At 41.1% G+C, this 26537-nt stretch overlaps 2 protein-coding genes across 2 annotated transcripts in view; both read left to right on the top strand.

Annotated features, from left to right (window-relative positions):
• Positions 1–1665: 1665 nt before the first annotated feature.
• LOC310937159 (myosin-IIIa-like) lies at positions 1666–23565 on the top strand (the record flags this gene model as incomplete). The annotated part of the gene is made up of 6 exons (XM_083901364.1): positions 1666–1833; positions 3033–3167; positions 11526–11630; positions 12386–12485; positions 20184–20260; positions 23416–23565. 6 exons carry the CDS (start codon positions 1666–1668, stop codon positions 23563–23565), a joined length of 735 nt encoding a protein of 244 aa, XP_083757490.1.
• A 1460-nt stretch (positions 23566–25025) lies between these two features.
• myo3a (myosin IIIA) overlaps positions 25026–26537 on the top strand; it is a gene marked incomplete at both ends in the record, with an annotated part of 33206 nt that continues 31694 nt past the window's right edge. The window contains one exon of the mRNA XM_083901460.1: positions 25026–25033. Within this exon, the coding sequence (XP_083757586.1) occupies positions 25026–25033 (8 nt within the window). The remainder of the gene's footprint in view (positions 25034–26537) is intronic.

Here is a 26537-nt window from a genome sequence, read left to right on the forward strand (position 1 = left end):
ACTCTTTGGTTGCTTTTGCAGTTTGCTTTGGGTCATTGTCCATCTGCACTGTGAAGCGCCGTCCAATGAGTTCTGAAGCATTTGGCTGAATATGAGCAGATAATCTTGCTGGAAACACTTCAGAATTCATCCTGCTGCTTTTGTCAGCAGTTACATCATCAATAAATACAAGGGAACCAGTTCCATTGGCAGCCATACATGCCCACACCATGACACTACCACCACCATGCTTCACTGATGAGGTGGTATGTTGTGGATCATGAGCAGTTCCTTTCCTTCTCCACACTCTTCTCTTCCCATCACTGTGGTACAAGTTGATCTTGGTCTCATCTGTCCAGAGGATGTTCTTCCAGAATTGTAACGGCTTTTTTAGGTTGTTTGGCAAATTCTAATCTCGTCTTCCTGTTTTTGAGACTCACCAATGGTTTCCATCTTGTGGTGAACCCTCTGTATTCACTCTGGTGAAGTCTTCTTTTGATTGTTGACTTTGAATCACAAACACCGACCTCCTGGAGAGTGTTTTTGATCTGGCCAACTGTTGTGAAGGGCTTTTTCTTCACCAGGGAAAGAATTCTTCTGTCGTCCACCACAGTGGTTTTCTGTGGTCTTCCAGGTCCTTTGGTGTTGCTGAGCTCACTGGTGCTTTCTTTCTTTTTAAGAATGTTCCAAACAGTTGATTTAGCGACACCTAATGTTTTTGCTATTTCTCTGATGGGTTTGTTTTGATTTTTCATCCTAATGATGGCTTGCTTCCCTGACAGTGACAGCTCCTTGGATCTCATATAGAAAGTTAACAGCAACAGATTCAAAATGCAAATGTCACTCCTGGAATCAACTCCAGAACTTTTACCTGTGTCATTGAAGATGAAATAATGAGGAAATAGCCCACAATTGTCCATGAAATAGCTTTTCAGTCAATTGTCCAATTACTTTTGGTCCCCTAAAAAGTGGTAGGCACATATAGAAAGTGTTGTAATTCCTACACCGTTCACTTGATTTGGATGTAAATGCGCTCAAATTAAAGCTGAACGTGTGCAGTTAAAGCACATCTTGTTCGTTTAATTTCAAATCCATTGTAGTGGTGTATAGAGCCAAAATAAAGAGAACTGTGTCGATGTCCAAATATTTATGGGCCTAACTGTGCCTGTGACTAATTGTTTGGTGCCTTTTGTAGATCCACTGTCAATCAGTCTTGTATAAAAGTACCTTAACGGGATACTTTTAGAGTAAAAGTACAAGTATGTTACCAGAAAATTACTTTGGTAGAAGTTTAAGTCACTTTTTTATAATATTACTTCAGTAAAAGTCTTAAAGTTTATGACATTTACTGTACTGCAAGTCATTTTGTGATATAAAGTAAAAACATGCATAAACCCACATGCATAAAGTATGCATGTGGGTTCAATTCCTGCCTCTGCTCGTCTATATACTGTATGTCCTTGAGCAAAGATGCTTAACCCCATGTTGCAGTATGTGAATGGGTGAAAACTATAGTGTAAAGCAGCTCATCAAGACTAGAAAAGTGCTATATAAACTCCATATTATTTACAATAACAGTATTTATGATGCAAATTCACCTGTAAATGACAAAAACAGACAGTGATACATCATTATTACGATGACTACTTACTGTGTTTTTCTCTGTGAAGGAGATCTCTCCTGAAGATGTTTCCACAATCAGGGAAATCCATCGTCTTTGACAACTTTCCGGATCCCACTGACACCTGGGAAATCATCGAGACGATCGGGAAAGGGACGTACGGGAAAGTCTACAAGGTGCTCAACAAAACTGATGGAAGTAAAGCAGCTGTGAAGATACTGGATCCCATCCATGTAAGAGGTTTTTAACTATTTATGATGCAATATGTGTATACTTTGAAATGAGTTTAAACAAAAGAAAAGGCATATATTTGTGTTAGTGTGCTTCAAGAAGTCAGAATTTAATCACAGAAAAATCTCAGAATTCTGTCTTAATCTGTAATTCATCCTGTTGTTTTCTGTTGGTTTTTTCCACTTTCATTAAAACAGGTTTTTACATGTGGTCCTTATACTCTTCCGTAATCCCAAAATATTCCCAAACCCACTAATCGTGCATGAAATTATAGAACTTATGTTACCGCCCCACATGTCCGTTCTTCCCTCTGCAGCCATCTCACTAATTATCCCAGCAAATTGCCTCCAAAGAGTTGTTCATCATCTGTGAGAGATTCAGTGTTTTCTATATAACAGTGAGACACTGAGTCATTTTCCACTTAGTGAACATTATTAAGCAAGAGGTGCTACATTTCTGAACAGTAATGAAGCAGAACATCTCTGAGGAACATTCTTCTTCTGAAATATAGCAAGCACTGGTCATTATTTTTAAGATACTGCGTGGCTACAGTGCTCGGAGAGTTAAACGTGTAATAACGGTCATAATTGTTGAGCAGCTTTTGATTACAGGGGTTAAATAGGGGTGGGTCAAAATATCGATTTGGTGATATCATCATCCTTCTTCGTGCAACACGTCAAATATCGATATTGGAATGAACAAATGAAGTCGCTCTGAAGTCCCTGTCCATTTCACTCGCCAGGCGTCACTACTGTAACATACAGTGGAAGCCTCATAATTTGCCCTTTTTCACCTGCACTGACTCTGTAGGTTTTTGCTCTGTAGAACAGCAACAAGCTGAAGAAAATCCCTCTTCATCAGTTTTTCCATCATTTCACTTAAGAGTATGTGTTTGTTAAAGTAAGATGAAGGAAAAACTGATTTCTGCTTCCTAGCTAGGTACTTAGCATAGTTTAGCATAACGACTGCTAGCAAGGGGAGGGCAGCTAGCTTGTTTTTCTCAAAGCTAAACTTCTTTTAGTGATGAAAATCACTTTGAAAAACTTAGAAAAATAGCTCCGGAACTTTTTGTAGCTCCTGATCATTTGTTTTTCATTTATGCTAAGCTGACCTAAGCTAACTGGCTGCTGGTGATAGTGTAAGTTAGTTTGGTGACGACACTAAACTATATTTGACTGACTCCGTGTCTTTGTTTTGGCAGGATATCGACGAGGAGATCGAGGCGGAGTACAACATCCTCAAAGCTCTGTCCGACCACGCCAATGTGGTCAAGTTTTTTGGGATGTACTACAAGAAGGACGTGAAATGTGGCGATCAGCTGTGGCTCGTGCTGGAGGTGAGAATGTACGCACAGTCAGGCTATGGCGTGTAGACTAGACGCAGATTAAAGGTGCAGTTGTATGTACGTCACACGGCGTGTCTCGTCGGGTACAGTATATGTAGCACTAAACAAATCTGGCCAGGGATTATGTCACAGTTTAAGCCACCATGAGCAGTCTAAGAGTTTACTTGTAGGGCGACTGAGGGATTTTAGTGTTTGGTGTTGGGGGATGGGGTTAGCCAGCATGTAAAAGGTTTTATGTTGTTTCCTCCAGAAAACCTGCTAAGCCCGGTGGTATCGCTTTTTTTGTAAATAAAATAAATAATAATAATTAAAAGTTCACAGGAAATGTTTTAATTATGACTATTATGTGTTATTGTAAGACATTTATTAACAATACTTAAACACCAACTATAGAGTCTTACAAAAAGACACTCTTGAAATTAAATAAATAATATACATCTTTTTCACTTAAAGGTGACGTAAGTGGTTTATAGTGACATCTAGAGGAGAGGCTGAAATTTACAACAACGAACTGATCCTCTGCTCACCCCCTCCCTTCCCTGAGCGCTACGGTATCCTCAGCCGGTCAAATGTCGTCCTCGCAAATGAAACAAAAACTATTATACAGTGACTCGACAATGCAGGAGCACATAATATGTATACAAAAGTGGATTTTGGGTTATATAAACCCATAAATACTACACAGTGTCCCTTTAAGTAATCCGCCAGTGAATCTTAAAACAAGCCATGCAATGGTTACATTTAAAAGTAAAATAAAGCAACATAAATATAAAAGTGGTAGTGCCCCCTCATCTGCCTCATCTGGTGCAGACAAACGGCCCTTTTATTTCTGTGCACCGCCCCTGCGCTGTTCCCTTCTCCCTCTCCTGCACTGTTGGTCGCTCCTGCGCTTCTGCGCCTCCAAGCGGTCATTTCATATCTAAAGCAGACTGGATCATTTCTCTACGTGTTTTATCCCCACATAAAAATAATGATCTATATGACGAGGATGGAGTACAGTCACGATGAAGTGCAGGGGATCTGAGTAGATCTGAGTAAAACGTGGACGGACTCTGAAGAGCAGAGCGCACTTTTCATCGTTTTTACTCCGTGGTCTTAATCTTTGTGAAAGACGACGCTTTAACGCTGCAATTAAGGGAATAACGGATGCATCAGATGAGCCGATGTCTTTAGTTAACTGCTCAAAGAGAGAGAATGTTCTCTGGTGTGAAGTGAATGTCGCGGGGAGTTCATAATCTGTGCCGCACGCAGCCAAGTTTCGCTTTAGCGCAGAGACTTTCCAGCGTTTAACAGGTGCTGTTCCACCGTGTTGTAGCTGTGTTTCGACCGCTGAATTATCGGTGCATCCCCGAATATAACATCTGTATTGACAAGAAAGATGTAACCGTAATAATGACGCACTTGATAGTGTGACTTGGGTTTCAATCGGCACCTGGACAAGCGTGCGATGCACTGATTACATGGGGGCGCATGCGCTCTTGTTCCTAGGTAGAGAAAAATCCGTGGTGTATAAAAAAAAAATCTATTTTAAATAAATAAACAAGCAACGCTAAGCATGGCGGGGGGGGGGGGGGGGGTGAATTTACTGAAACAGTGGGAACAGTCAGTGAATTAATATGTAAATGAGTTCAGTTTGCTGCACATGACTTTGAGTGTGTTTTATTCCACTGAAGTACAAGCGACAGTTAGATGCAGGTGCACTTTTGTGATATGTTCAAGTTCAAGGGGACCTTGGTGACGCCGCTGCCTCCAGGTCTCTCGTTACTCCAGCTTTCATATTTCACTCCCTGCTGTAGCCCTTTTGAAATGTCAACCCCTGGACAAACGTGTAATGGAGGTCAACTCTCGGACGAAACGGAGCGTTCGTGGTGTGCGAGTCCGACGTGGTGCAGAACGTCGTGTCACTTTTTGTGTTTCCGCTTTGATGGAACGTGACGGCAAACGTGACGAGGTTTGATAAATTAAAAAGTGACAGAAGTGGTTACACGAGGTGTTTGAAGCTCCGGCATCGTTGAGTCTGTCGTCGTTCTAGCAAATGCTGTGGGGACACAGTGTCCATATTTATTGTAATCCAAGCTCAGTGGACTTTGCATCCACAGTGGATAGTTTTCACCTCCGTGGCTTGAGTTTCCTTCACTTTTCATCACCGCCCTTCCTCCTGAACTGACAACACGTCCAAGATTCTGGACAATGTGAGTAAGGAAGTAAAGTTTATTTATATAGCACCTAAAATAAATACAATAAATATAAAAAAAATACAGTCTTTTGCTGCTTTTTAAAAAGAATCCACATAATTTAAATGACGTAGGGTGCTGGATGTCCGAAAAGGTCTTAACAGAGACGTAAGTAGGAGCTCGTCCATGTGAAGCTGAAGGATTTTAAAATGTCCTCTAAAATGAACGGGTAACCAGTGATGTGAATATAAATCTGGTGTGATGTCATCTCCCTTCTGCGCGTGCCGGTCAAAAGCTGCGCGGCATCGCTCTGAAACTCAAACTTTATTTGTAAAGCACCTTTCATACAAGGATTACAGCTCAAAGTGCTTCACCGTAAAAAAAAAAAAAACTGAAAAGTCTAAAGTCAAGAAATCCTGTTTTAACTTTAAAATAAACTAAAAATGCAAATGAAACACAAAACAGTGTGGAATAAAACAAGTATAACGGCCATCACAGTAAAGGCCTCAGACACCAGAGCTCTTATTTATGTGATTTTCAAAACCAACGTTCAAGTTCCTGAGCTTCTGCTGAATGAATGAGCCTAAAACTCCAGCGTGCCGAGTTTAATCTGAGGGATTTAATCCTCAAGTGGAACATTGAGTGTCTCAGTCTTTGGCTGATGTCATAATCTGTAGATTTGAATGTTTTCAGATGTCAGGATATGAACACGAGGAAATGTCTGGCAGCAGTTTTGTTACTTTCTTTCCCCTCCTGGTTCCATGTTTGCATATCCACTTCACACACACTTCCCTGTGCAGCCAAGTGTGTGTGTGTGTGTGTGTGTGTGTGTGTGTGCGCGCGCTCTGAAATATGACTGAAGAGACAGGAAAGCGAGCAGCGAGGTGGTCATTCGCCATGGCAACCGCCCCTCCCTCTCTGAACTGCAATTTTCCGTCCTTTACTTGTGCTGAGAGCAGACCTCTCATTATGAAAACTGAATTCACACAAATTGCACATCCTCCACTTTGTTCGTCCCTCGTTGGACTCGGCGGAGCTTTTTTGGCTTTGTGCTCCTTCATGAGCGCGGATGTGGGCAGAGATGAACATGAATGACGCCCTAATTCTCCTCCCGCGGAGATCAGAAATACTTCAAAGATGGCGATGATGGAGGGACTTTTGTTCTCTAATTGGGAATAAAAAAAAGAAAGCTGATTTAGATGCACATGTCAAATGTGTTCCATGTCAGAGTGAAGGCCAGTGTTCGTCTAATCACAGCTGTATCTCAGCTTCCCTTATGCAAAAATGTCTCAATGCTAAATTGAAAATGCATTAGTTTGTGCCTGTGCTCTGAATGACTGACTGTTTTTATTAACCGCTGTGGGCACAACAGCATTTCCATGGTAACTTTAATGTAAGTCCAGCCTCAGCAGAGGAGATTTGATGGTGGCAACAGAGGCCGATTTCTTTAAAGCGGAACTAGACCGGAAGTTCCTATTAATGCTGTTTTTTTAGTGTGTATCTGCGTCATTACCTTGTTTATGAAGCCCTGAAGGTTCTAAACAAACAGTTCAGCCACTGCTGAGAACGCTGTGTTTTATTGTAATCTCGGGCTCAGCGAGATCTCTGAAAAAACCCGGTCCGGTTACGTAAACAGCGGTTCTCCTGAACAGCAGATCCTCCTGCTCCGGGCACTAGTCCGGGCACATCCAGTTTGCGTACGTTGAACCGCAGAAGAAGAATAACGTCCGTTGTGGAGGTGTTTCACGAGCGACAGTGTCTTCTGACTCTGGGTCTGACTCCGGGTCAAAGGGACTGCGGCGGGGAGTCGTGAAGAAGCTATTTTTAAACACTGTTAAAACAATGTTTTGATAATGAGGAGCAGTGCATCCACCGTTCCAGAGGGGGGAGCTGTGCTTCTGAGAGCGGGTGTGCTGATTATGTCACTTCCGGGTTGAGAGATTTGAGTCTCAAATCTCGCGGCTGGGAAACGGCGTCAGAAACGAGGATTTCTATCGGCATCGTTTACAGCAACTAGGAGGTATTTAAGCATAAAAACAAGTTAATATATGTAAGATATGTAGACCTCCATAACTAACGTATAATATATGTTATGTGCGACAGGACCACTCTATGGGAGCTTTAAAGAAACAAATATTTTTGCAGACGACTCTGCCCGTGTTTCGGAGGAACTGTGAAGTGATGGGAAACGAGTTGTGCGAGAACTGTATATGTGAGGAAGAGGAGGAGGAGGAGGATGCGAGACTAACTCTGACCTATTTACACATGTGTATTTTAACATTGGTGATAATGCTGTTGCTTTGAGAGCTCGGTGTTTTCTCGGGATAAAAAGTTTGCGATCCACTGCTCACCGTTTGTTTTCATTCCTCTTTGACAGACCCGCTGTCACTCGCGTTTACCCTCGAGTCGCCCACGTCTCGACCTCCGCGCTCATTAATTAACGATGAAGTCTAAAATGCTGTTCCTTGTTTTCGGACTTTTCAATAAACAGCGAGCAGAAAGCAGACACCTCGGGCCATGGTGCGTCTGTAAACGATGAGGCCTCGGTGACAATGACCGTGCTCTTCTCTGGAGAGGATCCAGCGTCTCTCACACACACATTTTTCCAACTCTCTGGGGTAAATAAAAACTCCAGATTAGATTAGTGTGTGTTTCCGTTTGCTGTTAAAGGTGCTTTTGTTTCATCTCTGTCGTCTGTTTCGTGTTTCTTCTCCTCGTCTTTGATCGACTCTCATTTACATGACTAAAGGGGCACCTGACCTCCTTTTGTAATGGAGAATACAACACGCAATGTATTCAATGCATTCAGGTTTGTCTTTGAAAAATGATAAAAGCCTGCAAGATGTGGCGTCAATCTCAGCATGTTTTATCTTAAAGGTCACATAGAGTGGTCCTGTTGCACATAAATGTTAGTTATGGAGGTCTACTTACATATATTAACTTGTTTTTATGCTCAAAAACCTCCTAGTTGCTGTAAACTAGCCGATAGAAATCCTCTTTTCTGACAGTGTTTTTCAGCCGCGATGTTTCAGAGTGAACTTTCACCCCCAGAAGACAGAGTCTTGTGATTGGCCAGTACTATCCAGCACATCCGTTCTCAGAAGCGCAGCGCCCCCCTCTGGAACGGCGGATGCACTGCTCCTCATTATCAAAACATTGTTTTAACAGTGTTTAAAAATAGCTTCGTCACGACTCCCCGCCGCAGTCCCTTTGACGACCTTTGACCCGGAGTCAGACCCAGAGTCAGAAGACACTGTCGCTCGTGAAACACCTCCACAACGGACGTTATTCTTCTTCTGCGGTTCAATGTACGCAACCGGATGTGCCCGGACTAGTGCCCTTCATAAACAAGGTAATGACGCAGATACACACCAAAAAAAACAGCGATAATAGGAACTTCCGGTCTAGTTTCGCTTTAAAAGTTGGCGTCAAAATCTGAAGTCAAAAACCAGGAGTAAAGTTTTGTTAATCCTGCAGATAATCCTAAACCTTGACCACATGTGCTCTGTGGCTACAGAGATGATGTTTAGCTAAATCTAGGGCACACGCACCTCTCATTAATATGGATCTGTGTGTCTGCGCTGTGTAATTTAATGATGACAGGTGATACGGCGGCAGAGATGTGAGCCGACGTCAGGCGCGGCTCGCTGTCGGAGCCTCGGCTGCGCTCGCCGCTTTACTGCAGAGAGAACGAGTGATTAAACTCCCCGCGTTGCCGCCGAGATAGACGCCCCATCCGTCCTGCAGCAGCCGCTCTGGACTCCTGATGGAGCGGTAGATTGACGGGCAGATAAGTTAAACGGAAAACGGGACACAACAGTGTTGAAAACCTGCGCCGGTGCTCGTTCAAGGTCAAAGACTTCCTTCACCCTCGGGGTCTGATGCGTGCAACAATGACCTGGACGCGTCTACGTGACGCAGACGGCTCGCTCCAAGGGCGAGAAGTGAGAGAAAGCATGTGAAATGACGCAATGACGGCAAAAAGTGACAAACGCAAATCACAAAACACAACACAAATCAAAAACAGAAAAGCAAATTAAAAACATTAACTCAAAACGGAAACAGAAATGACACACCACAAAAGCATAAAACACAAACATTAACTCACAACGCGAACACAAATGCAGAAAACGCGAAAAAACATTAACTGACAACGCAAACACAAATGCAGAAAACGCAAAAACATTAACTCACAACGCAAACACAAAAGCATAAAACACGAAAACATTAACTCAACGCAAACACAAATGCAGAAAACGCAAAAACATTAACTCACAACGCAAACACGAATGCAGAAAACGCAAAAACATTAACTCGCAACGCAAACACAAATGCAGAAAACGCAAAAACATTTACTCACAACGCAAACGCAAAACCATAAAACACGAAAACAGTAACTCACAGCGCAAACACAGTTTGAATCCCGCCCCAAGCAGAAAACGCAAACACAAAAGCATTTAACACAACAACATTATCTCACAACGGAAACGCAAATCATAAAACGCAAACAAAAGCAGACAACACAACGGAAATGCATGTCAAAACGGAAACGCAACTCAAAAATCAACGTTTGCGTTGTGAGTTAATGTTTTCTGCTTTTGTGTTTGTGCTTTGAGTAAATGTTTTTTTGTTTTTGATTTGCGCTTGTGTTTTTTGAATTAGTGTTTACGTTTTTGATTTGTGTTGTGTTTTGTGATTTGCGTTTGTTTTGTGATGTGCGTTTGTGTTCTGAGTTAATGTTTTTGTGTTTTTGATTTGCGTTTGTGTTTTTGATTTGTGTTGTGTTTTGTGATTTGCGTTTGTGTTTTGCACCTCAGGGCCACCGTACAAAAGTGACCATAAAGAGACACAATTCAATGCACACTGATGCAAAACTACTACGGAGAGACAAAAATGACAACTAAAACGTAAAATAACTGCAAAAAGTGGCCAAATGATCACAGAAACATCCAAAACCAGAAATACAGACATGAAGAGATGACAAAAATATAGCAAAACGGAACATAAAAAAGGACCAAAAAGACACAATACGACTAAAAAGGAACAAAGAGAGACATAAATGGCCTTCAAGAGACAACAAGCAACCACCAAAAGTGAGAAAAAGAGGCATGTACTAAAATCACTATAAAACAAGGCAACGCTACTACAGAGAGACAAGAAAGACACAATGTTCTCCAAAGGTTCCCAGAACGTTACTTCCTTCATGAAACCGCCTGCTCGTGAAAACATCCTGCCTCCCCAACCGTCTGAGGAAAAATAAATATTAGTTGAGTTAATGCTGTGCTGTACAGTTTATGTATTTGTGACCTTTTCTCGTACGCGCGGCACATTTTCTCGTGCGCAGACGCCGCGGGAGACTGATTCACCTCCTCAATAACCACACACCAGCGCACGTCTATGGCCTAATTAAGCTTTCAGTGTACAAGTGTGGGGAATTAGTGTAATTATAGAACACATAAAGAGTGACGCTGGAAAATGTTTTCCTGCCTGATTGACTGAGAACATGCGACATAATCTCCACAGACGTATCGATGTGTGTGTTTTTAATGCATGTGCAGATTATATCATGTTTACAAAACAGCATCCGAATGCAGAATCTGCCGTTTTTTCGCCAGCTGTGATTGACGTCTTCCCTCTCCCCCTGTGCTGCAGCTCTGGCATCTCCCAAAGAAAAGGGCCCCAAATTACGGGGTTATGTCCGTTGCCTTGGCAACCTGCTGGGCAATTTTCTGTAATTTTCCAGGAGGGATTGCTGTTGACGAGAGAAAAACACCTCCAAACACTCGCACACGTACAGGAGTAATCAAACGATTCTCGCTCTTTTGTCTCCTCGCAGCTATAGTTTGAACGCGTTTTTTTTTCTTCTTCTTCTTCTTCCATCTTTAATGTTTTTGCACTGCTTAGTCATCGCCGTGCAGATTAAAGCCCTCCTCACAAAATGTACACGATTCTCACCCTCCCTCCCTCTAAGCTGCCTGAGAGAGATAAGCCCTCTGCAGGTTGACAGGATTATGCCATGAAATCATCAAACCGTCACAACATTCCCGTCCTGCGTGGAACTCGTGCATAATCTCAGATGCCCCAGATTTTCTGGCATATTGTTTTTGGCCCGAGCTGTAGCTCTGTAGTCGCTGAGTCATGTTCATGCACTCTTTGTTTTCACTCTTTGTCGCAGCTTTGCAACGGCGGCTCGGTCACAGAGCTGGCCAAAGGCATGCTGAGGAGAGGCGACGTCATGGAGGAAGCCATTATTGCCTACATCTTGCACGAGGCCCTCATGGTGAGTGTGTGTGTGTGTGGGAGGAATAAGTGGAATAATGTGAATAATCATTACCTCAAGAGTTTAAAGCAGGCAAGCGTTTGACAAAAGAATTGTACATATACAGTTTATTCAGCAAATGTATAAATGTGTCCAAATATTCAGTCCAAATATGATGATAAAAGGTAACGAGGTGTAGAAATGATGCAGTTTTCATGTTGTGCTCAAACGCATCCAACTAATCTGAATAATGTATAATGTATTACGTCACTAATGGTCACTAATGGACAAACACGAGTTCACTGGAACTGAATCACGTTCAGTTTTTTAGTATAAAATATATAAATAATTTGTTGAATTTTGAGTCTGTGGCTGCTGTAAACACAACAATGACTACATGTTCATGTTCAGAGGTGGAAAAAGTACTAAAATATTGTACTCGAGTAAAAGTACCAATACTTTCATGAAATATTACTCGAGTAGAAGTAAAAAGTAGTTCATTTGAAATGTACTTTAAGTAAAAGTTACTTAGTTACTTTGCGTGGGGGTGTGAGGGTAGTAGAAATATGACAAGGTCAGAAATCCAAAACTATTTTGGAGCTCACACAGGATATGACGTCACTTTTGGCCACGCGCCCTCTATGTTCACGCGCCAGTGCTGGTGCTAATCGCATCATCATTGGTCTGGTTCTGCTGTATATTTTCCCCACTGTAGGAGAAGTAACGGTTCTTCAAAGTGAGTCGCAATTCATAAACACAATATTTGTCTTCCGCAGGGTCTCCAGCATCTGCACGTCAACAAGACCATCCACCGCGACGTCAAGGGCAACAACATCCTGTTGACGACGCAGGGAGGAGTCAAACTCGTGGACTTTGGTAAACGACTATGATGCAGCCGTTCTGTGACGACTGATTGATTATGTAGCACGAGGCATTACACTCGTTTCCCGTGATAAGCGCCACCGTGTGGAGTCATGAAGTAGTGCTGCTTGTCACAGTTAACGTGGGTATCCGCGGGGGTCTTAAAAAGTCTTAAATCCAATCATTTGAATTTAAAGGCCTTAAAATGACTAAAATTCTACAAAAATATCCTAAAAGGTCTTAAATGCAATTTTGAAAGGTCTTAATCTAAAATATATGAACATGACTTTTATTTAAAACATGCATAAACTTCAGTCTCGCTTTGAAATGTTTCTATTTTTGAGGATGCGATAACAACAATAACTACAACACGGAACTAAAGTAGGTCACCTGTGCTGCCCGGGGAGAATTTATCAAGCACCACTAGCTAGCGTGCTGTGCGCGCGCCGCGGTGTCTTACAGCTTAGCATAGCAGCGGAGAAAACTTAACGAAAGCCCACAGCTGAGAAGAATTGCTTGCATAAGATGGGTAAGTGCAAGATCAACGATTTTGTGGCTCTAAATTTCCTTCATGTCTTTTGTACTTTTTGCCAAATGGGTCTTAAATTGTATTCATTATGGTCTTAAAAAAGTCTTAAAAAGTCTTAAATTTGACTTGTTGAAACCTGCAGAGACCCTGATATTGGTCACAGACTTTAATTAAAGCATAGGTGTTGTCTTTATGTCCTCATGAAGCCCATGTTGAAGCATCTGCAAACTTGTATTCCCACCAATGGCCATTAGGGGACTGGTTTTGTATGCAATGTCTATGAGAAAATGAGGAAAATTACTGTTCTTGAAGAGAATATTTGTCTATTTTGTAAATGATGGCCCCGCCTAGAGTCAAAGAAGAAGAAGGCGATGTTTTGAGGTTTGGACACATAATGCAGAGAAGATGAGAAGCTAAAGAAGGTCTCGTCGTTCATTAAAACAATAGTCAACAAGGAAAAATGCTCATAATTCAACAGTAAAAGTCAAATCTATTTAAATATGTGTTTAAGGTCACATAGAGTGGTCCTGTTGCACATATATGTTAGTTATGGAGGTCTCCTTACATACATTAACTTGTTTTTATGCTCAAAAACCTCCTAGTTGCTGTAAACGAGCCGATAGAAATCCTCTTTTCTGACGCTGTTCGTCAGCCATGATATTTCAGACAAACTCTCACACCCAGAAGACAGAGCGCTTGTGATTGGCCAGTACCCAGAAGTGACATATTCAGCACACCCGCTCTCAGAAGCACAGCTCCCCCCTCTGGAACGGTGGATGCACTGCTCCTCATTATCATAACAGTGTTTAAAAATAGCTTCTTCACGACTCCCCGCCACAGTCCCTTTGACGACCTTTGACCCGGAGTCAGACCCAGAGTCAGAAGACACTGTCGCTCGTGAAACACCTCCACAACGGACGTTATTCTTCTTCTTCTGCGGTTCAATGTACGCAACCGGATGTGCCCGGACTAGTGCCCGGAGCAGGAGGATCTGCTGTTCAGGAGAACCGATGTTTACGTAACCATAACGGGATTTTTCAGAGAAAATAAAAATGAGAGAAGTCCGACAACATTGTAGTTCGCAAACTAGATGGTCACATGACGGAGGGTTGTAAGGAAGCCTGGAAAGTCCAGTCCAAGTCTTTTTTTTTTCACTTGCTTTTTAGCTGTTTTGAGAAGAAAAGAAATCTCCTGTCGCCTGCATTTCTTTGGTTTGTTTTCGTAATACTGGTTTTGACCAAAAGACGAAATAAACGTAGGTAAATAATCCGATTTTTAGTAGTTATATCAAAAATCATATTTCATATTTCACGTTATCGTCAGTTATCGATCGCTAATCAGTTTCCTCGAGAGGCTGCACAACATTTACTCAACCTGACAGTGTGGCACACCATAATACTTTTCCATTACATCCCATATTTACCCCGTTGTGCAGCAGCAGACAGCCGTGGATACTGAAGCTCTTCACTCTGCATGTGTTTGCCCCAATTTGCTTTTCCTGAGGCCACGGCTATGACTCATCCCAGTCTTCTTCTTCCTCTTCTTCTTCTTCCTCTTCTTCTTCTTCAGGGTCTGAGGAAGAAGAAGAAGAAGAAGAAAATAACAGCTGCCTGTTTTCATTATAAATAAAATCCCCACTCGCCATGAGCGTGTGTACGTTTGCATTTAGCCTGCTAATTGTGAGCTTCCCTTAAAAGCCTTTTTCCAACCATGAAATACAAAAGTGCAAGGCTCTTATATTGAGAGGAGGAAGAGGAGGAAGGGGGGTGTTAATGGAATCACTTAAAAAGTGACTATGAAGTAGCTCACATGACACCACCAGAGGAGCTTTATTCTCCTCACAGTTTTTAATCTTTGCAGTCGGGGTTTTTTTTTATAGAAGGCAAAGCTAGGTCAGAGCTGGAGGTCACCTTTCTTTTCAAAATAAAAGCCTCCTGCAGGTGACAAGTAAACACCTTTTACTCCATTTCAGCTGCTCATTTCAAAGCAGGTTTTATAGATAGATAGATAGATCTCTAACGTTAGTTTTTTGTTGCACATTAGGTTCCTGCAACGTTCCCGCAACGTTACGTTATCTCAACCTTCATACAAGGAAATTTTGGCATGCTTGCATAATAACAATAAAGAATCTTGAATCTTTAGAGAACGTTCTCTTAATGTTCCCATAATGTACCCGCGACGTTACTTTGTCACAACCTCTAGAGAACGCTTTCTAAAGTTTCCCAGAATCTTACCAGAACGTTACTTTGTCACAACCTTCATATAACCCCTAGAGAATGTTCTCTAAGGTTCCCACAATGTTCTCGTTAACCACTTTTGGCACAAACCTTAGAGGAACGTTGTTTGATGATGAGCTACAACATGATTGTACTCTCATCTCTTTGGAAACATTACAACGTAGCATGCGGCACATGCAGCGTGTGACACTCTTCTCATCCTTAAACCAGGATGCTTAATCTGAGAAGATAAGCCGTGGACTTCCTTTTGTCTTTGCCTTCTTTCCACTTTGGCAGCGTTCAAAGAGCACAGGTCCACCCTGCTGCAGCTCATGTCGCGGACGATTAGCAGTCACCAAAAAAACAGCTGTGACATCAGCAGTCGTCTTTTTAACAAAGGACGGCTGTTAAAAAAAAAAAACAACTCCCGTGTTATATAAAGAAGAGGAAATGAGCTCCACTTACGTAAAAGCTCGCAAAGTGACGAAAAGGTCCCAAAAAAAAAAAGGAACGAGTCGACTCGTGATAGCATCACGACGCAAGCGCCGCGTCATGATGAGATGAATGTAGTATTTTTTTTCATGTGGACGCACACACACACACACACACACACACTCTTGTACTTGCTGCATACTGAGGACTGGGTTGCTGACAAAGTGAGGACCAGCATTTCCACTTTATAATTCAACACAATTACAAATATCTACTTCATGAATGACATCTACAAAGAACTACTGGTTGCAGTACCATATAATGACTGCAGGTGGAGCCCCAGAGCAAAAAGGGCTGGAAAACTTATTTGATTATTTATACATTTTTTATTTTGGTCCAAAATTTGACAAAAATGTCATGCTATACAATGTCGTCCAAAATTTGAAAAAAAAATTTACCCAAAATGTTTGGTCCAAAATTTGACAAAAACGTCATGCTATACTTTGTCGTCCAAAATTTGGAAAAAAAAAATTACCCAAAATGTTTGGTCCAAAATTTGACAAAAAATGTCATGCTATACTATGTCGTCCAAAATTAGAAAAAATCTTTGACAAAAATGTTTTCGTCCAAAATTTGACAAAAACGTCATACTATACAATGTCGTCCAAAATAGCAAAAAAAAAATTACCCAACATTTTTGGTCCAAAATTTGACAAAAATGTCACACTATTCCTTGTCGTCCAAAATTTGGAGAAAAAAAATTACCCAAAATTTTTGGTCCAAAATTTGACAAAAACTTCGTACTATACTGTCGTCCAAAATTAGATTTTTTTTTTACCCAAAATGTTTGGTCCAAAATTTGACAAAAACGTCATGCTATACTTTGTCGTCCAAAATTTGAAGAAAAAAAAATTACCCAAAATTTTTGGTCCAAAATGTGACAAAAACTTCGTACTATACTGTCGTCCAAAATTAGATTTTTTTTTTACCCAAAATGTTTGGTCCAAAATTTGACAAAAACGTCATACTATACTTTGTCGTCCAAAATTAGCAAAAATAAAAATTACCCAAAATTTTTGGTCCAAAATTTGACAAAAACGCCATGCTATACTATGTCGTCCAAAATTAGAAAAAATCTTTGACAAAAAATTTTTGGTCCAAAATTTGACAAAAACGTCATACTATACTATGTCCTCCAAAATTTGCTTTTTTTTTTTTTTACAAATTGAGTATAGCATGTTATAGCAACCTAAGGAAGTGATTTCAATGAAAACAAAGTGACCGGCCAAAATGTCCTCACTCTGTAAAAATGACCTCACTTTGTTGGTTAAAAACCCTCACTGGTCCTCAGTATGCCGCAAGTACAAGTACACACACACACTCAGCAGCAGAAAAGCTCAAACCCCTGCAGTGACTCATCACCAAGAGAGGAGTGAGCAGTGGAAGAATGAATTCATTCACATGTTCTCTCATGAATATTCTAATTGACAGGCTGATCTGTGTGATGATTATGAAGTGTGGCCCACCAGGCTCCACTCGGGGTTAATGTAGTGGAAAGACAGCGGCTACGAGAGCTTTAAGAGTGAAGCCTTTATGTCTCTTTACCACATGACTCCCATATAGAGCTTTATTTAGCAGACGTGTGCGCGTAATCTTTAATTTCGTCAGATCACTGTGGCTTTCCTGACGTAGCTTGGCTTCATGTTTGTGTAAAACTGTGAGTTGTGGTTTGACACCATACAGAGCAGTGTGTGTGTTTGTATTTGTTACCTCTTAAGGGCCTTTGTGGTCCTCATAACTTTAAAGGGCTTCTTCAGGGTTAAAAACCTTAGTTTTAGGGTTAAGTACGATGGCCCTGAGGTGCAAAACACAAACGCAACACAAATCAAACAACACAAACGCAAATCAAAAAACACAAACACAAAAGCAAAAAAAAAGGAAAACATTAACTCACAACGCAAACACAAAAGCAGAAAACACGAAAACATTAACTCACAACGCAAACACAAAAGCAGAAAACACGGAAACATTAACTCACAACGCAAACACAAAATCTGAAAACACGGAAACATTAACTCACAACGCAAACACAAAAGCAGAAAACACAAAAACATTAACTCACAACGCAAACACAAAAGCAGAAAACACGGAAACATTAACTCACAACGCAAACACAAAATCTGAAAACACGGAAACATTAACTCACAACGCAAACACAAAAGCTGAAAACACGAAAACATTAACTCACAACGCAAACACAAAAGCTGAAAACACGAAAACATTAACTCACAACGCAAACACAAAAGCTGAAAACACGGAAACATTAACTCACAACGCAAACACAAAAGCAGAAAACACAAAAACATTAACTCACAACGCAAACACAAATGCAGAAAACACGAAAACATTAACTCACAACGCAAACACAAAAGCAGAAAACACGAAAACATTAACTCACAACGCAAACGCAAAAGCAGAAAACACAAAAACATTAACTCACAACGCAAACACAAAAGCATAAAACACGAAAACATTAACTCACTTTAGCTCACTTGGTAGAGCTGCCGTTCCATGTAGAAGTGCTTGCTCTGCTTTTGTGTTTGCGTTGTGAGTTAATGTTGTCGTGTTTTCTGCTTTTGTGTTTGTGTTGCGTGATTTGTGTTTCCGTTTTGAGTTAATGTTGTCGTGTTTTTGATTTGTGTTTATGTTTTTGTGTTTTTGATTTGCGTTTGTTTTTTGATTTGCGTTTGTGTTTTGCACCTCAGGGCCACCGTAGTTAAGGTTAAGGTGAGAAACTGAGTTGTGATGGTTAAGGTAAGGCTAAGGGGCTAGGGAATGCATTATGTCATTGATGTGTCCTCACTAAGATATAAAAACACAGGTTTGTGTGTGTGTGTGTCAGGATTACATGACTCTAATCCCTTCTGATGTTTGGCCACAGAAAGTGTTTTCCTCTGCATTTGCTCACGCGGGCGTTTTCCTCTCTCATGTTCCTGTCGATCCACAATCTTAAAAATATCTCCTTTAACACTTAAGAGTTGATGGTGTTTTGTTTTTTTTGTTTTTTTCTCAGTGCGAGACGAATCGCGGCGTCGCGTCCGAGCCAATCGCCGTTTGGTTTTTTTGTCGGTCTCGGCCCTCGGGACACGCGACCACGTGGCCTTACACTGATTTGTCTGGACTGCAGTGGATTGTGGGTCAGCATGCGTGTCTGTCATCTCTGCCTCTGTCCGTCACGGCGAGCTTTCGTCCTCTTGTTCTGTCGGCAGATGAAGCTGAACGTGAGAGAATAAATCACACAGTATCTTGTTCTCTGAGAGACGGAGCGAGCACCTGTCGTCTCCAGGTGCTGCAGCCGGTTTCTGCTCCACCTGCATTCAAATGTTGTCTGGTGGGGAAAAAGAAAAAAATAATCCACCTGCTGAAGTCACCTGCAAGAATTTGTAATTCAAATCGATCGATCATGTGCAGGACACGAAAGCTTCATTCCTGGATGTGTGTGTGTGTGTGTGTGTGTGTGTGTGTTCCTAGTCACTATAGTGACGGCTCTATCAGCGGTGAACAGGAAAGCTCAGCCGTCTATAAGCTGTATATACTGTCTGCTCTTTTCCTCAGGCCGATATTCTGACTGAATATAAACGCGTCAACAAAGTCTGACCCCATTTTACAACTTTACTAAAACAAAAAAATATCCTCATCGCGTCCACGCAGAGCATCTGCACACGGACGTTTGTTTTAATGGCTGAAGTTTTAGCGGTCGATTCTGCGTCGTCATACTATCGATGATGGGTAAAGGCGAGCCAACGAAGCGTGTGGAGAAAAAAAACGAAGCATTTTAGCACAAAGAAAGAAATCTAGACATATTTAGATATCTAAAACGTGTTAATTTGTTTTATGGTGTAGTTGAAAAATGCACATTTAACTCACATTTGTGCAACTTTTTCAAAAACAAAATGCGATTCATGCTGTTGTGTTTTTGATTATTTATTGTATTTATTTATTTTTTTACATATGGTCCTAATACGCTTCAGTATTTTTGTAAATTTTAATCACAAAAATACTTAATACTATTTATGATGCCAAATGAATGTATTAATATCAAAAACAGACATTTATTATTAAATTACATAAATAATAATATGGACAACTGGAATTAAAATTTGTGCCAGGAGCCGTTTCGCCCGCTGCCATTCGTGGCTCGGGGCCTAACAAGTGTATTTATATATGTAACTGAATGTTATATATGATACATTTAATAATGGGATAATTATGACCAAATGTCTTATTATTATTATTATTATTATTATTATTATTATCATATTCTACTTTACCATGGTCGTGGGTCATGTTTTCTTTATAACATGATATTAAGTCGGGGGGCCCCATGGAATCAATTGGGGTCCCCCGGGCCGCCAGTTTGAGCCCCCCTGCCTTACACACATGAACAACCATTATCTAACTCTGTTTTTTTTCAGCTTCAGTTTTCATTCCGTTTTTTCGTGAACCTGAATGAAGTATGTTTTCTGGTCCCTGCAGGTGTCTCAGCTCAGCTGACAAACACACGTCTGAGGAGGAACACGTCTGTAGGAACGCCCTTCTGGATGGCTCCTGAGGTACAGTAGCCTCTAAACACACACACACACACACACACACACATACTTGTACTTGCTGCATATTGAGGACCAGCATTTCCACTTTATAAATCAACACAATTACAAATATCTACTTCATGAACGACATCTACAAAGAACTACTGGTTCGAGTACCATAAAATGTCTGCAGGTGGAGCCCCAGAGCAGAAAGGGCTGGAATATTTTTTGGTCCAAAATTTGACAAAAACCTCATACTATACTATGTCGTTCAAAATTTGAGAAAACATTTTTTTGGTCCAAAATTTGAAAAAAACTTAATTCTATACTATGTCGACCAAAATTAAAAAAAAAAATGTGACCAAAAATCTGCGGCCCAAAATTTGAAAAAACCATCATACTATACTATGTCGTTCAAAATTTGAGAAAAAAAAGTTTGGTCCAAAATTTGAAAAAAACTTAATTCTATACTATGCCGACCAAATTTTTTAAAAACATTTGACCAAAAATTTTTGGTCGAACATTTTTGGTCCAAAATTTTTGGTCCAAAATTTTTGGTCCAAAATTTGACAAAAACGTCATACTATACTATGTCGTCCAAAATTTGAAAAAATCTTTGCCAAAAAAATTTTAGTCCAAAATTTGACGAAAAACTCATACTATATCGTCCAAAATTTGAAAAAAAAATTTACCCAAAATTTGACAAAAACGTCATACTATACTATGTCGTCCAAAATTAGAATTTTTTATTTTTTTTTACAAATTGAGTAGAGCATGTTATAACAACCTAAGGAAGTGATTTCAATGAAAACAAAGTGAGGACCGGCCAAAATGTCCTCACTCCGTAAAAATGACCTCACTTTGTTGGTAAAAAAAACCCTCACTGGTCCTCAGTATGCCGCAAGTACAAGAACACACACACACACACACACAGCCTGTTCTGTTACCACTACATTAGCCTGGAGCAGGTCCCACTGGGCCACAGTTAATAACCATCAAAGAGACAACACTGTCAAATGTGATGTTCATGAGAGAGAGAGACACACGGGATGGACAGCCTCCTTTTTTCTTCATGGCTCACAGCAGCACCAGCAGCACACACACACACACACACACACATCAAGACATTTTTACCAGGATAGTGATCTTAGTTTGGGCCCATATTATGGATTACTGACGTCATTGTCGCCTAACATTTATTTTTATTTGACCATCTTTTGTCAATAGTCGGCCGGTGTGGTTTACTTTTCAATAAGTCGTGGTGTGTGGTAACTGTCAGCTGAATATTTGTATGAGTATCATCTTATAACTAACTGACAACCTAATAACTTGACTGACAAACGGATCAGAATAAATAATCCTGACGTAAATGTCTTCTTCTTCTTCTTCTTTTTTGGAGTTGACAGACTGGACGCAGCTTTGGCGTTATTCTGCCCCCTACAGTCTGAAGACGTATCTGCATTTAAGGGGTGTCCCATTTCTAAGTGACAAAATAACCCTCAACACTTGGTTTTGAGGCCAGTTAAGATTAAAGGGTTGAGCTTGAGGGTTAAGATAGGAATTGGAATTGGTCCCAATAACAATAAACAATAATAATGATTAGTCACCTTATCTATGTCTAATCTCACTATACCAGTGTGTGTGTGTGTGTGTGTGTGTGTGTGTGTGTGTGTGTGTGTGTGTGTGTGTGTGTGTGTGTGTGTGAAATATATGTGAGGAAGAGGAGGATAATGAGCGAATAAATCTGCCTCCTGTGACTTTGCTCGGGCTCTTTCCGCCGCCGCATTTTAATGTTTTCACAATAATGTTGTTACTTTGTGAGCTCAGTATCTTCTCAGGTGATACTTGGTTATACAAACACTGAGCAGCAGTGTTTTGTATGAACCATTTAAAAAGAGCAGGTCAACTCGTACTCCTCATTACAGCAACACTTTGTATCCATGACACCTGCACTTGTGAGTTAAACGCACCAGACAAATTGACATTGACTTGTTTTTTTTACATGAGGTTTGCATGCTGTGCAAATGCCGGCATTAGAATATAGCGCGCATGACTTGTCTCGAGCCTCGTTTGTGACAAAAACTCATTTGTGTACGATGAGTCCGTCGCTCGAAGAGAGTCGGACTGGAGGAAGTATTTGGCGGTGAGGCGTCTGAGGTTTGTCAGCGAGGATCTTCGTCAGTGACAGACCCACATGACTGCACATTCTTAAAGGACTCAGTTTTTTATAACTCTGAGGTAACGTGTTGTTTGTCGGTGTCATTTGTCATAATAGTCGTGTAATATAACGACGGGTTTGAATGGATTTTTGTGTCTCCTTTGATTTGTTGTGCAGCTGAATGACAGAATGTGTGTGTACATTTATTTTATCTTTGTCTTACTAATCTGTTTACTTGGTACTTGGTGACACAATCACGATGAGTGTGTATTTGTGTGTGCATGCGTGTGTGTGGTTACTAGCACACATGCCTCCCACACAGAGACTATTCATGTTGTTGATTGGGCACCGTGTTACCCCGAGGACACTGATGATTGCCTGTGTGTGTGTGTGTGTGTTAGTGTGTTTGTGTGTGTGTGTGGTCAGCTGTGAGATAATATTTTGGTACAAACCTGTCATTGTGAGGACATTTGAACATTTCCTCGTACCTTTTAAGACTCTTTAAATGGTGTTTTCTGGGCGGCCCGTGGCCAATTGGAAAGGGAACTTGGCTTGTTAAGCGAAGGGTTGCCGGTTCAAGTCCCCACCAGGTCAAAGGTTTGGGGTACCCCTGAGCAATGTACCCTAAACCCCCACTGCTCCCCAGTCTAAGTCTAGGAAGGTTCCTAGTCACAACTATAGAGAGATAAGTAAGTAAAAACATACGACCATTTTGCTTATAAATCAGTCCTCTTTGTTTGCAACTTCAAAAGTTTTGGTGGTTGCAAATTCAACATCACTTGATGGGCGGGGCCTATGCTGGTGGATGAGAGAAGAGTTTCTATCGGTTGGTTTGACCTGACTCTTGCGCAGCTACGTCTTCTGCATCACACCCACTTCCCTTGAGCTGCTGCTCTTTCTCATAAAGTAATGAATTGATGGATGGGACCCATATACAGTAAATAAGGCCATTTTGATCTTCAAGGGAACTGTAATTGAGACTCTTTTAGATTTGTTGATACTTGTATTATCTGTTTATCAGGTGATTGCATGTGAGCAGCAGCTGGACTCGACCTACGACGCTCGCTGCGACGTTTGGTCGTTGGGCATCACGGCCATCGAGCTGGGAGATGGAGACCCGCCCCTTTCCGAGCTCCACCCAATGAGAGCCCTGTTCAAGATACCCAGGTGAGCCGCGTGAGTTTGGACCTCAGCTAGATAATTTATCATGTACAAAAAAGTACATAATAAATTATCATAATAAAAATAGGAACACTCTGGCTTTCTCCACATATTCCACTAATATAGTGATAAACCTTTTGTTTTTCGACAAATATTCTGTGTGGCCCTCAAAGCAGCAGTTATTTCTCGAATCGTCCTGACATTGACAGTCTCCTGCTCTCTTCTTCTCTATATTCACACTAAGTATAGACTTCATTTCAAACCGCTTTTGTTCTGCTCACAGGAGCGTGTCCATAAACCACTCCCCCTCATTTCACTCATCCTATTCGTCCTATTGGGGGGGGGGGGCTGAGCACACACACACACACACACACATTCTTGTACTTGCTGCATACTGAGGACCAGCATTTCCACTTTATAAATCAACACAATTACAAATATCTATTTCATGAATGACATCTACAAAGAACTACTGGTTGCAGTACCATAAAATGTCTGCAGGTGGAGCCCCAGAGCAAAAAGGGCTGGAAAACTTTTTCGATTTTATTTTATTTTTAAAAATTTTGGTCCAACATTTTACAAAAACGTCATACTATACTATGTCGACCAAAATTTAAAAAAGAATTTGACAAAAAAATGTTGGTCCAAAATTTTACAAAAACGTCATACTATACTATGTCTTCCAAAATTTAAAAAAAAAATGTTGAAAAAAAATTGACCCAAAATTTGAAAAAAAAATGAAAAAAAAATTGACCCAAAATTTTTGGTCCAAAATTTGACAAAAAAAAGGTACCCCAAATTTTTGGTCCAAAATTTGAAAAAAATAAATTGGTCCAAAATTTGAAAAAAAAATTATGGTCCAAAATTTGAGAAAAAGTATTCCAAAATTAAAATGTTTGACAAATTGAGTATAGCATGTTATAGCAACCTAAGGAAGTGATTTCAATGAAAACAAAGTGAGGACCGGCCAAAATGTCCTCACTCCGTAAAAATGACCTCACTTTGTTGGTTAAAAACCCTCACTGGTCCTCAGTATGCCGCAAGTACAAGAACACACACACACACACACACACAGATACCCTTTTTTTCCCCTTTTTTCTTGGCGGCTGAAGGTGAAATGTAATTGTTTATCATCTCCTGATTCCAGTGTGAGGGCTGCATTAGCACTTTAGCACTTTGTCCATGACTGTGTGACACACCTCACAGACACACACACAGATACAGAGATCCACTCCGACGGCTTGTGTGTGTGTGTGTCTGTGTGTGTGTGTGTGTGTTCGTTCTGCGGGCCTCTGGCAGGATCTATGCGAGTGCTGCAGCCAGAGCTTCAGGCTGTGATCAGTTCACACTGTGGCAGAGCTGTGCTCACAGTATATTGATCCAAACTCCACACTTGTCTCATTTAATTCAAGCTGGGTTAATCGAGAAATAAAAAGATCATCAAGGAAGCAAACGCACAAAACAACAACAATGACAGGGTTATATAGAGTGTATTAAAGAGCTTTAAATTTTATTTTGTGCAGATTTTCATGTCAAAAATGACAATTAAACACTAAAACACACAAGCCCTCGTTAGATTGAATGAGTCCAACATAAATATATATGTAATGGTTATATAAATAAACAAAATTAAGGTTAGGGAACGCATTATGTCAATGAGTGTCCACGCAGAATCCTCTCTCAAAGCATGACTTTCCAGCAGGTGAGAGATTAAACGTCCTCTCCTTATTATGCACACGTGTCACAACAGAGGAGATTTGCCTCCACACACACACACACACACACACACACACACACACACACACACACTGTAGAGAGGTGAACAAGCACTGAATCTAAAGAATATTAAGGCTCTCGTGTGACGTTTACCTCCTCCTTCACTACAAGCTGGCGCAGATAAGAAAACCAGTTTAACAGCAGACGTCTGCTGCGTTTCTCTGTCCACTGTGGTTGTGTGATAAATAAAAAAAAAAAGGCAGACATTCGTGAGACCAATTTCCTGCTGTCAGAGCCGGCGTGACAAAGGCCTCGCTGCGTCAGAAGTGACTCTCCCAACACACTTGGTTCTCGCGTTCTTGGGAATTAAAGCGGATTAGGCCGAGACAGTGAAGCCGTGTTTCTGTTGACCCTTTAAAGTGGACCTAGACCTGAAGTTCCAATTAACGCTGTTTTTTTTAGTGTGTATCTGCGTCGTTACCTTGTTTACGAAGCCCTGAAGGTTCTAAACAAACAGTTCGGCCACTGCTGAGAACGCTGTGTTTTATTGTAATCTCGGGCTCAGCGAGATCTCTGAAAAAACCCGGTCCGGTTACGTAAACAGCGGTTCTCCTGAACAGCAGATCCTCCTGCTCCGGGCACTAGTCCGGGCACATCCGGTTGCGTACATTGAACCGCAGAAGAAGAATAACGTCCGTTGTGGAGGTGTTTCACGAGCGACAGTGTCTTCTGACTCTGGGTCTGACTCCGGGTCAAAGGTCGTCAAAGGGACTGCGGCGGGGAGTCGTGAAGAAGCTATTTTTAAACACTGTTAAAACAATGTTTTGATAATGAGGAGCAGTGCATCCACCGTTCCAGAGGGGGGAGCTGTGCTTCTGAGAGCGGGTGTGCTGATTATGTCACTTCCGGATACTGGCCAATCACAACACAGTCTGTCTTCTCCGGCGAGATTTATGTCTGAAATAGCGCGGCTGACAAGCGCTTCAAAAAGGACAGATTTCTATCGGCTCGTTTCCAGCAACTAGGAGGTTTTTGAGCATAAAAACAAGTTAATGTATGTAAGTAGACCTCCATAACTAACATATATGTGCAACAGGACCACTCTATGTGACCTTAAACAACAAATCTGAGCGTTTGACTGAGGTTTGTTTTCAAACACTGAAGGAAGAACGAGTGGATCTTTTCTGCTGCATCAACACTGTAACAGCTGTTTGCCACGGGGATGACGGGATGAATATTTGCAGCGTAAAGAATTCTCTCCATTGT

This window comes from Microchirus variegatus, assembly GCF_963457635.1.
Source record: "Microchirus variegatus genome assembly, chromosome: 15".
Classification (NCBI taxonomy): domain Eukaryota; kingdom Metazoa; phylum Chordata; class Actinopteri; order Pleuronectiformes; family Soleidae; genus Microchirus; species Microchirus variegatus.